General features: G+C 34.2%; 1 protein-coding gene across 1 annotated transcript; it reads left to right on the top strand.

The window, feature by feature from the left end:
• The first annotated feature begins 1,925 nt into the window (after positions 1–1,925).
• On the top strand, positions 1,926–11,534 carry LOC123658871 (regulator of nonsense transcripts 1). Its single transcript, XM_045594160.1, has 10 exons — positions 1,926–2,279; positions 2,367–2,554; positions 3,898–4,098; positions 4,846–4,916; positions 4,998–5,065; positions 5,202–5,317; positions 5,703–5,912; positions 6,939–7,109; positions 7,422–7,581; positions 8,181–11,534. Exons 1-10 carry the CDS (start codon positions 2,100–2,102, stop codon positions 9,927–9,929), a joined length of 3,114 nt encoding a protein of 1,037 aa, XP_045450116.1. The 5' UTR covers positions 1,926–2,099; the 3' UTR covers positions 9,930–11,534.
• The last annotated feature ends 5,377 nt before the right edge of the window (positions 11,535–16,911 follow it).

The raw sequence follows: 16,911 nt of genomic DNA, 5'->3' as shown, positions 1-16,911 counted from the left end.
ACTCCTCTGGATCAGGCTAAAAGTCGGACTCATTCGCTTGTTTCTAATTGGGGTCTATGCACCGACAGAGCTGCGCGGAGGTGGGTCATCAAAAGCCCAACAAGAGAGAGAGGAATTTTGGGATAGCATGAGAGATGTCTTGAATAAGTGCGGAGAAAATGAACGGATCGTGATGTTAGGGGGACGGGGGGTATGAAAGAGTTCTGGGTACGTTTGGGGACGAGAGAGTGAATGACAACGTGAGAAGCCTGCTTGAAGTATGCTTGGAATGGAATATTTGCGTGGCCAACACAATGTTTGACCACAAAAAGATCCATTTATATACAAGAGATGAGGGTGAGTCTAGAAGTATGATTGATTTTATAATAGTGGATAAAAGACTGAGGAAGAAAGTGCTAGACACTCGGGCATACCGCGGTGTAGGCTTCGACACAGACCACTTCCTGGTCGTAGCCCGAATGCGTGGCCTCTTTAAGCGGTGGCGACACCAAAGGGCCGAGCCTAAGAGTATTTTGGACAGAGTGAAAGTGGAAAACCTACAAGAAAAGGAAAAGAAAGACGAGTACGTAGAGAAACTGAAAGAAAGTTTTAAAGGCAAAGAAGACATAGATGTGATTGAAGATTTGTAGGATACATTTAAGAAAAGGGTCGTGAATGTTGCTATTTAGGTATGCGGGGTAGCTAACAGAAGGAAAGGAAGAAAGAACTATAATGTGTGGTTGGATAAAAATGTACAAAAGGCTATGCAAGAAAAGAAGAAAGCCTGGTTGGATTGGTTAGCGACAAAAGCTAACCAAAAAGTTCAAAAGGCAACGGACGACGAGATAAAGGAAGCAAGAACGAAGCATGAAAGATTGAAATTAGCGGCGAAAGAAGTTGTGTCTAGCAAGAAAGTAGAACGAAAGGATGATTTTGATATATACGAGGAGAAGAATGTGTATTAAAGAGATGGAAAGAGTATTTTGAAAGTTTGATCGAAAGAGAAGAAGTGCAGGTACAACCAACATACGGCACCTTCCATGGAAGAGAGTATAAATGAATAAAAAAAAAAATATTCCAAGTCTGCATATTCTAAGTTTATTTAAAATAGAAGTTACTAGTCTACTATTAAAGTCTCTTACTATCACATACAGATAATTGCAAGATCCAAAAGCAAAAAATATAACTTTTAGGCATTGAAATATTGTAATTGAGATATAATGGATATTGAAGCGACAAATTATTTTCTTAGAGATATGCGACCACACGTACAACATTACAGTAAAGTCTGAGAGGCTGGTTGTTTTATGCCTGTACGGTGAAAAAATTGTATTCAAATTAAAAAGAAATATAAAATCAGATTTTAAATTTGAATTAATTTCAACTGTCAAAAATTTCGAACCCATTTTACAATTTCAATTCAAGTCCATTTAAAAAAAGTCTAAAAGAAAAATGAATCTATTTAGATCATTAAAGTTGATAAAAAAAAATACATTATACTGCAAAAAAACGTTAAGTGCTGAAAAACTTAGCAACTTACAATGCTCTGTGAGCATTTTATAGTTGAAAGGCAATTCTAATTCTGTAGGCAAAATAACCTGAGAACGCCTGAGATTTCTTGCTAGGAGAAGAAATTATGAGCTGTAAATGTATGTAATAGACTATTTACGATAAAGATCACTTTATTTTGTCGTCAAAAAAAAAGAAAAAAAAAGAAAGTCAAAGCTTCCTGTTGTCTCTTATTGTTTTGTCTATACTCTTTATTTGATATGGCAGCACTCCTTCGCATAATCATTAGAATCCAGTGCAATAAAATTATACAATAACTTATGGATCTTGTTTTCCTTGCATGTTATTGGTAGTAACAAATAATACAATATTTTTATTGGTTCTTGACTCTTTTACGATTTAGTTTGCCAATGAATGACAAAAGAGATTGTAAACGGAAACAAACCATGTGCTGAGTGCTAACATGGCGATTTTTCTTAATCATCAACATCATTTATAACAAATCGTCTTACTTTCGTGCGATTGTTATGGGACTGGCATTTGATGTTCAATATTTTATACTCACTGACCTTTTTGCATTGTTTAGTTTACGATAAAATTGACGTGTAAGGATGAGTGTCGACGCGTACGGTCCAAGCTCTCAAACGCTGACATTTTTGGATACCGAGGAAGGAGATCTTATCGGTGCTGACACCCAAGGCTCTGAATTCGAATTTACCGATTTCACTCTTCCATCACAAAGTCAAACACAGGCATCTCAACATGACCATGGAATAACGTCATCTAATCAAGTGAGTAAACGTTAACTTTTACATTTGCATAACCTAATTTAAATAACTTATGTATATTGTTTATATAATTGCTGCATGGATTTTTAGGTGAACGGCCTCGGTCGGGCAGATCTTAATTCGAAAGTTTCAACCGTAGCTAATGCTATAGCGGAATTACAGTTTGAGGAAGAGGATGAAGCACTGTACAGCAGCAAAGAACTGCCAGATCATGCGTGCAAATACTGCGGGATTCACGACCCTGCCACCGTCGTTATGTGCAATATATGCAACAAATGGTAAGAAGACACATGTAACATAATATTATATTTCTACATGTAAACATAATATTAACCTCACATGACCTTAAGTACTATACATAATACATTTAAAACATTTTGTAGTAAATCTATTTCCATAGTTTACTAGGCTGACATAAATATTTTATTTTGATTCTGTCGAATTAACGACTCGGTTAATCCCTGTAAGAAATTGAATGCATAGATACTTAATTAAGTGTATCAAGACCATTTGTAAATATATTTATTTTGAAATTTTTTAAAATGAATAGTGTACTGTAAGCTAAAACTGTACTTGTTTTGTATCTATATCTTAATCACACATTAATGCTTAAATCTTGAATAAAATACAATATCTAAGACACACAACACAAGACTATATTACTAGCTAGAAAATTGTATACATTTTATTCTAACATTCAGTACGGAACCTTGGAAAATATATAAAGTAGCAAAGTTGTAAGTACAGCTTTATAAAATATAACTTTATTATTAATATGCTTTTGGCACCCTTCATAAATGTAGTGACTCACGCTTTGTTAGTATTTCGCTGGTGACTATTAACATCGTTGGAACTGCAAAATTGCATTTTTTTGTTTATTTCATTAAACGTTTCCAAATAACCAAGTTTATCATCAGCTGAAGAGATTTTTTTTATTTTATGCATATATTATTTCGTTGTGGTACTTCTGACAAATCAGTACCTATTAGTCTTAACCTGTTAAAAATGTAACAAGTGACTTTTCTCTTATTTACACATTAAATTATGTTAGGTTAGTAATAGTATTAAACATAAATAGCCTGTACAGCATTACTTTAAAATTTCATGATCCTGCTTAAAATAAGTAAAAAGATACATGCAATTTACACTTTGAATCGCTCTCCTGTAAAGTTGCTGTTTTTCACATCTGACGTTTTAATAGTCATGGGCGATTTTATATTACTGCAATCAGTTTTGACTTATGACATTGCTCACATTTTATTAACATTGATGAACACCAGCTGCATGCATGAAACAGTGTCACATTCTGTCTGAGCCTGAATGTGCAAGCGAGAGCCCAGAACAAATGAGAAAGAGGCATGATCGTCCCAAGCATTGACTTGTGACACGTTTATCTCTCTTCTCACTTGATGTCAGAGCCAGCAGTTCGAATGAATAAATGTTAATTTATCAAAAAACTTTTCATTTGCAATTATCTCTTTTTTAATATTATACAAAATAATGATAATTCAGTGATAATAATTCAATTCAATTCACAAAAGTATGAAATTTTTCATCAATGTTTCTTTATGACGTTATTTCACAAAATTATAGTCCATAAACCATTTTTGTTACATTCTAGGTTCTGTAATGGACGAGGAAACACTTCAGGATCGCACATTATTAACCATCTTGTGAGAGCCAAGCACAAGGAAGCAGCACTGCACCGTGATGGACCTCTAGGGGAAACATTACTGGAATGTTACTCTTGCGGTGCTCGGAATGTATTTGTCCTTGGCTTTATTCCTGCAAAGGCTGATTCTGTTGTAGTACTTCTTTGCCGGTAAGTGAAATATATTCTTTATTAAACTTTTAAACATGGTAACAATTTGCAATTACAAAAAAAAAATACTGTAATAATAATCTATACAAATAAATAAAATTGGTGTTTGTAATATTAAAATAATCACTTCTTACTAAATGCATATGGATGTATATACAGTACATATACCAAAATAACATTTTTCACAATTTGTGTCCTGTCTGTCTGTCTGTTTGTTCCGGCTAATCCCTGAAACAGCTGGACCGATTTTGACGGGACTTTCTCTGGCAGATAGCTGATATAGTAAGAAGTAACTTAGGCTACTTTTATTTTAGAAATTTATTTATGTTATAACTCTGCGAACTGAACAATAACTTTTTTGTTAAATTCCATGCGGACAAATGGGCACAGCTAGTAAATGTAATATAAAATTTGGATGGAATCTTTAACTTATTGTTTCAACACATATTTATGAAATAAATACATGTATTTACATGTTAAGTAGTTGTGATAATGTAAATGTAGTTACTATGTATTCTATGTAATATAAGTGTCAATTTATTACACAAGCATTCATTTTCAAAACTTAACATTTACATTATATTGTTTTACTTGATTTGAAAAAAAAAATTGGTTTAATTCCTTAGTCATACATTATTCATTTTTGATATTTAAACACTGTAAGCTATTAGAAAAAGTGTTTTATTTATATTATTTAGAAATACTTTGCTAATATACTACTAAATACTTTGCCATTTACAATTTCAGCCAACCTTGTGCAGCCCAAAGTTCCCTGAAAGATATGAACTGGGATCAAGAACAGTGGAAGCCTTTAATTTGTAAGTTCTGGTGACAAATAATATGTAATTTATGTAATAATATTCCTTAGAATATAATAGAAAATCTTGTGTATGTTTCAGCCGACCGTGCATTTTTGTCATGGCTTGTGAAAGTACCATCAGAGGCCGAGCAAATGAGAGCTAGACAAGTAAGTTGAAAATCTACAATAGTAATAAAGACCTACAGCATTAACCACAAAGAATTGACTAATATATTTAAACTATATTTTATACACTTATAAAAGATTGTATAAATATATACGTGGTAACAATATAAATTTATAGGTGACACCACAGCAGATAGGACGCCTTGAAGAACTTTGGCGTGATAATGTTGATGCTACTTTTCAAGATTTAGAAAAACCTGGAGTTGATGAAGAGCCGCACCAAGTTCTGCTAAGGTAATAAAAATAAATGCTTCTTACTTAATCAATCTGTGAATACTAGATCTGGGCCTCCGGAAACACACATTCATCATCATCATTTTAGCCTATTGCAGTCCACTGCTGGATATAGGCTTCCACAAGTTCACGCAAAAAATGGCGTGAACTCATGTGTGTTGCCCATAGTCACAAACACCTTACTCAAGCATAAAGACCATGACATACATTTGTGTCGCATTTACAAAGATTTGATATGTCTTAAGATTGGACTTGTAATCTTAAATGCATTAGTCAGTTACAGTGACAATCTTGCTAAATCATAACAAAAATTTATAAAAATAATAATGTCCAGAAAATGCAAAAAATCACTCAAATAGATCCTTTAAAGTAAGTTTATTTTCAGATATGAAGACGGATACCAATATCAGAACATATTTGGTCCTCTTGTGAAATTGGAAGCTGACTATGATAAAAGACTCAAGGAGTCTCAGACGCAGGAAGGAATAGAAGTTCGCTGGGACGTTGGTCTCAACAAAAAGACCATTGCTTACTTTACACTAGCCAAGACCGATAGTGATATGAAGCTAATGCATGGAGATGAATTGCGGCTAAGGTAACAAAACTATTTGGTTTTTGTATTTTTACACAAAAATGGTGTTTACAAACTAGAGGCATCAGATTAAACTACTTATACTACTATATTATTTCTAAGATATACAAAAAATGAATCAAATGCCATAGATTAGGCATTAAATAGGTTTTACATGTCAAGTGTGTACAAGAGATATTTAGAAAAATGGAATTTTAAAAGATGTATCTATACATATAATAAAATGGTAGGAAAGTCAAAACTGTACATCGATTATTTTTTTAAAATAATACTTGGGGTGTGATCTAAAATCGATACCGAAGCCAAAAATATAGTTGTCAGAATTTTTGTCTGTATGTATGTCCGGGATAAACTCAAAAAGTACTGCATGGATTTACTTCAAATTTGACACGAATATTATTAAGAAGTCGGGTCAACATATAGGCTACATATTATCACGCAATCACCTACAGGGAACGAGCAGTGAACCTTTATTTCTTCAACACATACTATAACAACGTGTAATCTAACGACGCGTATTTGAATGTTGTTGTTATTATGTTAATAACCATGTCATAAGCTAGTTTCACACTATAACGAAAGACATTCTGTAGTATATTTAGTATCAGCATTGCACCCATGCGAAGCTGGGGCGGATTGCTAGTAAGAATAATAGAAATATTTTGTACACAATTTTTTTTTTGTATTTTATTTAATTATTTTTACAATTAATAAGAAAAGATCTATAATGTTTATCTATCTGTCTACACCTATATTAAAATGTTATACCATATTTATTTAGATAGGTATATGAAATATTTCTAACAATATTTTACTGTTTGCTGCACTTTATTAATAAAAACTACCCCAAAGGTTTTTTACAACCGACACAACAAAAAGCTTTCAGACTTACATTTACTTCTTATTTTAAAGATATACCAATAATAATAGTTGTAAAACTATTTGTAAAATTTCTAATCTACTCAATTTATTTAAGTTATCATTGATATCAAGTTGTGAAAGAAAACTAATATTAATATTATTCAACAGATATGTTGGTGAACTTCACAAAGCTTGGTCTGGTGTTGGTCATGTGATCAAAGTACCAGACAACTACGGAGATGATGTCGGGCTTGAGTTGAAAAGTGGAGCGGGTGCACCACTTGATTGTACTTCTAATTTTGTAGTAGACTTCATTTGGAAAAGTACTTCTTTTGACAGGTATAATTGCAAAACGTTTGTATCTACATGTGTATACATTAATATGTATGTTTGCATTAAATATTGTATAATTATGTATATATATATATATATATAGCGTGCAGTATTTTGGTGCCTATTTTGCCATGTGTGGCTACTATCAGCTTAATAATCTGAAACTAATATTTTTAAAAGCTTGTTAGATAATAAAGTTTGGAAGAAGTAAATGCACTTTACATATTGTTCATTAGTAAATAACACATACGCAAAGCTATTTTCAAAATAGGGGACTAAGGTTTTTAGTTTTAATTGAATGACGATTTATATTTACAGAATGCAGCTGGCACTTCGTAAATTTGCTGTAGATGATTCATCTGTTTCTGGCTACATTTACCGACGCCTCTTAGGCCATGAAGTTGAAGAAGTACTGTTTCGGGTGCACTTACCAAAACACTTTAGTGCACCAAATCTACCCGACCTGAATAGATCTCAGGTTAGTTAACAAAAGTATAAAAATTTCTGATAAGACAACCCTTGCATTTAATTATAATTTTATAGTCAATACTAACAAGTAGATAGACCTCTTTGTAGACTAAAGTTATTATGCTTTGACTTTTGTGTACCACCAGTCTGCTCGCAAAGTTCATACTCAAACAAAGTTACATAGAACTCTCCAAGCAAAAGAAAATCTTCTGTCTACTCTGACCATTTCTAGTTAATTTCAGTAATAGCAGCCAGATTAACAACCAGAATTTCGAGAAAAATGTATGTTTCTAAATAACAACGAGATTGACAATCTTTAAAGATTTAAAGAATTTCCACAAAGGCTAGAATTACTTAATTATTTTTAATGAAAGGTTGCTCCTTCGGTCTCCTAGACTGTGTTCATGTCAAGTTCCATTGTAATGATTTTTGTGTCTGTAACTTACTAGTAGAATTTCTAAAAATCCTTCGTAGGTGTCTATGCAATAATACTTACCAAAATTCATTTTTCTGACTTCAATAGCTTACGCTCTTGATTGAACAGTAACTCAGTTAAAAAAAAAATATTTGACAATATTATATATGAGTATGCATGTTCTTTTGTTACAGGTATATGCTGTCAAACATGCACTTCAGCGGCCTCTTTCTTTGATTCAAGGACCACCAGGAACTGGTAAAACTGTTACATCAGCAACAATTGTGTATCAGCTCGTTCGACAAAACGGTGGCCCCGTTCTCGTATGTGCACCATCGAATACTGCCGTTGATCAACTTACTGAAAAAATTCATAGAACAGGACTTAAAGTTGTCCGTCTTTGTGCAAAATCTAGAGAAGCCATGGAGTCATCCGTTTCCTTCCTAGCATTACATGAGCAAGCCCGTGCTCTGGGTTCAGCGGATAGTGAGCTTCGTAAGTTGACAAGATTGAAAGAGGAAGCTGGGGAGTTGTCCGCTGCAGATGAAAGACGATACAGAGCACTCCGTAGAGCTGCAGAACGGCGACTTCTCGATGCTGCAGACGTTGTCTGTACCACTTGTGTGGGTGCAGGAGACCCGAGAGTTGCTCGAATGCGTTTTCAATCCATCCTTATAGATGAAGGCATGCAATCTACTGAGCCTGAATGTATGGTACCAGTTGTACTTGGTGCAAGGCAACTTATCCTTGTCGGTGATCATTGCCAGTTGGGCCCTGTTGTGATGTGCAAAAAGGCTGCTAAAGCAGGTTTGAGTCAAAGCCTATTCGAGCGACTTGTGGTCCTTGGAATTCGTCCTTTCAGACTAGAGGTACAATACCGTATGCACCCTGAACTTTCGCGTTTTCCATCTGATTTCTTTTATGAAGGTTCTCTCCAAAACGGAGTTAGTGCCGAAGAAAGACGTTTACATAAAATTGATTTTCCTTGGCCGAGACCAGATAGACCTATGTTCTTTTACGTCACTCAAGGTCAAGAGGAAATAGCTGGATCGGGAACGTCTTACTTAAACCGTACAGAAGCTGCCAATGTAGAAAAATTAACAACTCGCTTCTTAAAAGCTGGTGTCCGTCCAGAACAAATCGGTATTATCACTCCTTATGAAGGGCAGAGATCGTATCTTGTACAACATATGCAGTATCAAGGAAGCTTACATGCCAAACTTTATCAAGAAATCGAAGTAGCCAGCGTAGACGCCTTCCAGGGCAGAGAAAAAGATATTATTATCATGTCTTGTGTGCGTTCAAACGAACATCAAGGTATAGGATTTTTGAGCGATCCTCGTCGTCTCAATGTCGCTCTAACTCGCGCGAAATACGGTTTGATAGTAGTCGGAAATCCTAAGGTTCTCAGTAAGCAGCCCCTATGGAACCATCTGCTCGCATTCTACAAGGAGCGTCGCGTTCTTACAGAGGGGCCTCTGTCTAACCTCAAGGAGTCAGCGATACAGTTTGCAAAACCTAAGAAGCTGGTGAACGCTCACAATCCGGGCTCGCACTTTATGTCGACGTCGATGTTCGACGCCCGCGAGGCGATGGTACCTGGCTCCGTATACGACCGCGCTAGGCCGCTACGGGACCCGTTGGCGTACGTGGGCCCCGAGAGGGCCGCTCTACTTCACGCCCCGGTACCGCCCGCAGCCTTCGCTTCGCACCGCGGTCTTCGCCTACCGCCGACTAACCAGAGAAGTGGGAGAAAACGGCCGCCTCGTCTCTCACAGGAGCCGCTGTCGCAACAACCCCCGCTGTCGCTATCGCAGGGCGCCTCGCAGCCCGACTTCAGCCAGGAGTCGGCGGCGCCGGACTGCCCGTCGCAGCCCGATGGGCTCCTGTCGCAGGACTCCACGTACCAGGGGGGGTTCCGCGCGCGGTGCAGCCAGTACTGAAGCCGCGGCCCGCGCCCCGCTGACCCCCCGGGTGGAAGACGCTGACGGGAGCCCCGGAGCCGCGCCGACCGCTGCGTGCGGCCGCCGGACCACTAGTTCTCGCCTCTCGACCTCGGACGTGAACTCTGAGTATCGATTGTGACGGCGCGTAGCGTACCTACACGGTAGATTCGATTCGCGCGAGGGATTTATTCGTAAATTTACAGGTATAGAAATAGAGATGTTTGATCAGATAATTCGAGACTTCGTTGACTCGTAGATCGTAGCATCGATTCAGTAAATGGGTATAACACTTTACATGTCTTCGACCATTAAGCACAAAATTTGTTTATTTAAAGTGTGATTTGATAATCGTAAAATACTATTGAATTGATATACTACCGTTTCAAATCTAAGGTACGGAATCATCATTGTTCGCCCATTAGTAGATAATTTCTTTATTTTAAAAACAAAACTAAAGAGAAAAATATGATAGATCTTTACACATTAAGGGCAATCTTTATCGTGGTTTTGTTTTCATTATTCACTATCGTTGATATAAGCAATCATTAAAATCAATGCTCTGTATTAGACAATATTCAGCAATAAATGTTTATTGTTTTTCCTTCATGAATTTTAAAAATCAATATTATTTTCAGTACAACCTATAGTTTCTGTATACTTATTGTATAGATATTTTCCTTTTCTGCACTCTATTTACATTTAATACGCTTAGTACTTATTTTTTCACAGCAGAAAAAAAAAACAAAGGATGTAAAATTATAAATTGTAATAATCTTAAAATTGGATTACTATTTATTAGTGTTAGTTTGTGATATGTCATTTTCACAGAAAGATATTAAATAGTTTGTTAATATTTTCATTAAAATGACCTTGTCGATACTTTACTTTGAAGATTTGATAAAAAAAAATGACAAACTTTTTACGTCATTACAGTCTTAGGAATATCAACAACCCCCATGATTCCGTGTTAAACGGGGTCACTGTTCAAATGTTTTAACCTATAATCTTAAAGGCCTGTTTTACCGGTTTCTGATAAAGCTCCTTGATTTATAACGGTATTCAAAGTAAAAGTTCTTTTCTTTTTCGCTATCAAACTATTTTATCAGTCAGATATTTCGACTCTCAACCTGTACGAAATTTGTTTATTAGTCGACAAGCCCTAATGGCCTTTTTTACCTCCCGGTATCTAATCGAATAAGTATCAATAACTACACATCGATGGCTGCTAAGTATACTGAGTCAACTCTACTTCTAATAACTTTATTTTTTTGTTACATAGGTAGATAGGAAATGAAGTAAATGTTATTAATATCTTAAAAAATGAAATAGTCAAAAGTTGTCAGTTGACTCAGTATGCTTAGGAGCCATCGACATGTTCTAAGGTAAACTTCATCAATAACCGGTGATACAAGCGCTAGATTACATGTTTGTTTATTTATGACATTTTTTTTACAATATGTTAATATAAAATGATAAAATGTACTTTTGTACTGTATAAACAGATATACAATTTTTGTAGTTAGGGAATTTCTAACATAACGATGTGGCTCAACATATTTTATTTTGTTTCGTGAAGGAAAATCAATAAAGACACCCATTAAATGATTTTTTTTTTCTTTTCCTTGATCTGATACCTTGAAAATTAAAATGTAAATAATAATTGTGTCTGCTCGCAAACGAAAAAAAACCGACTTCAATTACATCGACGAGTAATACAACGTAGATCGACGATAAAATGGTCAAGTATCACGCGTTATCAAAGATTACTCAAAAAGTAATTATCAGATCTCGATAAAATTTATGTTACCACATGATAAACATCAGCTTTCGATTAAATTAAAAATTATCAAAATCGGTATGAGAAAATCAAACGTTGTTTTGCTGCTAAACGCTATTTAAAAATAAGGGTTGGTGGTAGAAGGGTGAAAATTTAGGATTGTATGTATTTTTCAACGCCAAATATAATAAAAATAAATAATGTATCTAAAAATTAAAAAAATAGGGGTGGACGACCCTTAACATTTAGGGGGATGAAAAATAGATGTTGTTAGATTCTCAGACCCACCCAATATGCACAAAAAATTTCATGAGAATCGGTCAAGCCGTTTCGTGGGAGTTTAATGACAAACACCGCGACACGAGAATTTTATATATTAGATAAAAATACTTCATATAATGATATTAAAGATTCTGAGTAAAATGTTTAAAATTATTTTATAAATAGAGAATATAAAAATATTTCCATTTAAATTTTAAGTTTTTATATCACAAAAAAAAAATCACATTACTCAAGAATAGGAGCTGTTTAATAGTCTTGCCGACGAAAGAAATTTAGTCCATAGAAACGTCTTAGATAAGCGCCTTCTGAAGAGAGTGATTTTGAAACCGAAAACACTCAATGCCTATATTGTACAGGGCTATATGTTGACTCCAAGAAAGGTTGGATTGCTTGTTCTTCTTGTGGCAAATAGTCACATTATGGCTGCGCAGGGGTGGATGATAATGATGCCGAAACAACATTCATATGCGAGATCTGCACTCTTGAATAGTCAAGAGAATGGCTATACCCCATCTTGCCCATTAGGCCCACCCCATCTTACCCGAGCATGAGGCATGATGGGGTGATATGTCATATTCTACATTTTATTATATTATTCATAATGCTATGGTTCTGTGTTCCTGATTTAAATTTAATATGTAAGATTGATAACTACAAGCCTGTTTAAGAATAAATATGATTATGAAACCATGAACCCCTATGATTTCTGGAGCTTTAAATCTTAACCACCCCATCTTGCCTGGTGTTCCCCTATATGGAATATACACACTTCAGCCTATCGCAGTCCACTGCTGGACATAGGCCACACAAGTTCGCGCTAAAAATAGCGTGAACTCATGTGTTTTGCCCAAAGTAACCATGCTGGTGATTTATGGAATATATATAAACAAATAAATTATGAGTATTCATCCCGTATCAAAGGCAGTCGATTAAAAGAAAAAAAATACTTCGTTAGGATTTCTCTACAATTTTTTATACATTAAAATCCACTTCTAGAGTTGTTTAAGGATGAAACTCTACTACTAATCTCATACACAACAAAATTGTAAAAAAATAAAGTTTTACCGCCAATGGCTTCTACTAGAATCTGAATCCTATCCGTCTGTCCCTCCTATAAGTATGTAAGACCGAAAATACACAAAACAATCACAAACGCTCAGACTTTATAATTATATGTACTCTGACTCGGACCACGACAAAGACCCATACGGCCTGTACAAACATTTGAAATTTGAGGTTCCAGTGCGCGACCGATCAACCAGTTTCTGTAACCACTAATTACGTAAGGATGTAATTAAGTAATGCACTGATTTGTCAACTCACATCATATATATCACTTACTGATCCTATTTCGTTTTTCAAAATTATAAAAGGTTAGGAAAGGATCAGTTAAAATGAAAAAATCTTATATTATTAGATTTATATTTTTCAAAAGATAAATTATACGCTTCAGCCTATAATATCCCACTGCTGGGCATTGACCTTTTTCTCCGTGTAGGAGAAGGATCAGAGCCTAATCCACCACGCTGCTCCAATGCGGTTTGGCGGATATATTCTCTACTATCCGTAACGATCATTATCATCAGGTGTACATGATAACAATCGGGACCGACGGGTTAACGTGCTCTACGAGGCACGGATTAATAAATATATAGTTATACATATTACTATTGTATTATTAGATAAATATCTAGTCTTCTGGAATACAATTTATCAGCAGTTAATAGACGCCAATGAAATATGATCCCTGCCAAACCACTTGGCCGATTTCTAATTTTCCGATACATATAAAAATACCGACTTGGAAAATAGTACGTAAAATCAGTTTGACCCCCCACCCCTCGGGACCCTTACGAAATTAATGAATGGCTATAAGTTACCAGATCCAGGCGACAATAATGAGATATATAGGTAGGCACCACAATAGTGGAGTTTGTCAATAAAACAGTTAATATTATTTAAATAATATTTATTAACATATTAATAAAATTTGTAAAAATAGTTGAATTGAGGTCATTTAAAAATGTTACACACTAGATAATAATTTGAGATTATCTGCCATGAGATTTCATTTTTAAATAACCTACACAGTCTGCAATATTAAAAATGCAAAAAGTATAACAATATAAAAAATTAAGCTTTACACTACACTAGGGTTACTAAATACGTTATTCGAAGCCATTATTTTATATACTTAGTGCCTTGATCACTATTTAAGCTAGATAATCTAACCAGCTAACAGCCAAGATATATTTATATTATATTAGCTACTTATTAACGTTATTTCCTAAAATTTACAAATTTTGATAAAAAATATGGTAAATAAACGTTAAAATAATATCAAAATCCAGGTTAAACGCCGGCTTGATTTTTACTTATCCTGTTTGGGCCAAGCGGGACACTGTGTAGTCGACACACAATTATTCCGTTGGTGCCGCGGGGGCCACCACACGAACGCGAGCCAGTGTCAACTTAAAAATATGACTCAGAAAAATATGTCATATAGTGTAAGGAAAATAAAAACTAAGATCTTTAAGAATGGTGATGGTAGTGCAATAAAAACTTATCATAAAAAGTTTGTAAATAAGGACTTTTAAACTGGCCCCATGGACTAAACAAATGCGGCCCAACTTGTGTCCTCCATGGCGTTCAACGTGTTAAACAAAAACAATGTAATATTTTCTTCAATCTAAAGGATGAAGTTATAACTTTAGATTAGAAAACAATTTTATAGGTTAAATAGAATTAGAACTTGATTGGATGAAACGTGTGTACATCGCCGGCGAGAAATTTATGGGAGGGGTAGGGCAGACCAAGACCACGTGGACAGTGGGGTGCTCCGATTCGGTTTTGGGTATTTTTCGAATTTCTATACCTATATTCTAGCACGCAATGTTACTAATTTTATTAGAATATTATGTCTGACGCGTTATTTTGTTTAAAAGTGTCTATTTGTCAGTCGTTAAAGGTCAGTTCGTATCGTATTTTGATCTTGCAATAAAGATCGTTCTTACGTAAATTTTTTCGAAAATAAAGCGCGATAGTCGCAGAACGGAGCATGAGTACACTTCCCGCAGCACCGGAATTAAGGTAGAGTCAGAAATAACAAAAATTTAACCTCCCATAAATAATAGCCAACGTATAAAAGCTATGAAACCTTTCCCACGTTTCATGCAATCAAGTTCAATTATAGTAAAAAAATACAGTAAACTGGTACAAAACTACTGTATTTTTAAAAAACCCTCTACTTTTTAGTCTCTGGCACTTTTATTAATAATAACTTGATTTAATAAATAAAACTCCGCATCACCAACACAATGGAAAATAGATAAAAGAACAAGGTTAATAAAACATATGTAAAGCAATACCTGTAACATAAACATTAATTAAAGAGAAATGTTTAAAAATAATTGTGAATTTCTATTTTAATAAATGAACATTAATGAGATTTCTCAAATAAGATCCAACATATAAAAAAATGCTGTAAAAACATAGATATAGTAAAAAAAAGTAGATAATGCGCGGCCTTTGTTGTTAGTGAAGCCACAAAACTCGGCTCCTTCAAGTAAATACACGCGCTCACGCACACATATGCATCAAACTACGCTCATTTTCGTTAGTATGTCACGAGGCTTCATACAGTAACTTTGCTTATAAAATGCCGTCTTGTGTGATTAAATGGTGCAAAAACCATACCAAAGTAAACAAAAAATCTGAAGGAATATCGTTTCACACGTAAGTACATATAAAACTTTAAATTTATTGTCTTTCCAAAATAATATTGAGGTTATTCGGAACTTATAATTTCAATGTTGTTTTAAAATTTATCCCCAATAGGGAAAGGCAAAGGACTATAATCCATACAGCCAATTATAATTTCAATGTCACGAAATGACGTACCATGGGAGTGTTGCCAGTTGTTCTTTTTTTCAATACCCCAAAATGTGGGTAAGTAAATTGTACGCAATCAGAAAAATAATTAAGTAAAAGGTAGACATAGTTATTGTTTTTTTTCTCGTGTTATTTTATGTTACATAAATTGAAAATAAAAAAATCAAAATATATTTATGAATTATTAACTCGTTTGTTTTATGTTTTAACTTTTTACAATTTTTGAGTAAACTAGGTACCCATATTTTACTATCAAATTTCATGGTTTTAGGTTTCCAACGAATATTTTAATAAGAGGTGAATAGTGAGGAGAAAATGACCACGATTATGCTGGCCATGCGCATAAAGTCAATTTAATACCAGTGATTGAAAAATATTTGAACATAAGACTACATCATATTAGTAAAATGCAAACAATGACGATGACTCTGAGTTCTAAGCGACAAAAATTTAAAAAACTTATCCAACATAAAGGATTCTAGGTTTAAGAAAAATAGTTAAAAAAAACCGACTACAAACTAAAAAGAGATAAACCGAGGGGATAGGAAGTGTCCATTCATACGATTATCTTACGAATATTTTTTTTTATTATTCTACCGATTTTTTGTTTTATTTTTAGTAAATTTATTTAAAACTATAAACAGGTTTTTATTTTCACATACCCATTTTACCTATATTAAATTAATTGTTTAATAAAAATTTTAGGGACTTTTTTTAAAAGGTGTCAACACTTCACTCACTCACACATCTTTAAAAAAGTGGTTTCACTTTTCTGTTCTAGGTGCATTATCTACCTTTTTTTACTTGATCTATGTGTAAAAACAAGACATTTTTGAACTTAAACATTTTTTTTTTTTGTTAACAATTAATTTTAATATGACATTAGAAATAGGTACATTTTTGCAATCATAACCTATTTTAATACTTTTAGTTATAGACTAAAAGCAATGTTCTTTTATTTAATGTAATTATATTGTATATAATGAATAATTATTTATATTGTAATGAATTAATGAAATTATATAATCG

This window comes from Melitaea cinxia, chromosome 13 (assembly GCF_905220565.1).
Source record: "Melitaea cinxia chromosome 13, ilMelCinx1.1, whole genome shotgun sequence".
Taxonomy (NCBI): domain Eukaryota; kingdom Metazoa; phylum Arthropoda; class Insecta; order Lepidoptera; family Nymphalidae; genus Melitaea; species Melitaea cinxia.
The sequence above is the reverse complement of the archived record's forward strand: the minus strand, read 5'-3'. Positions and strand labels throughout refer to the sequence as shown.

Coding starts and splice junctions, on each gene's coding strand:
- LOC123658871 (XM_045594160.1), top strand. CDS start 2,100: ATGAGTGTCGACGCGTACGGTCCAAGCTCTCAAACGCTGACATTTTTG. Junction 2,280..2,366: donor GAATAACGTCATCTAATCAA/GTGAGTAAACGT, acceptor ATGGATTTTTAG/GTGAACGGCCTCGGTCGGGC. Junction 4,099..4,845: donor GTTGTAGTACTTCTTTGCCG/GTAAGTGAAATA, acceptor TTACAATTTCAG/CCAACCTTGTGCAGCCCAAA.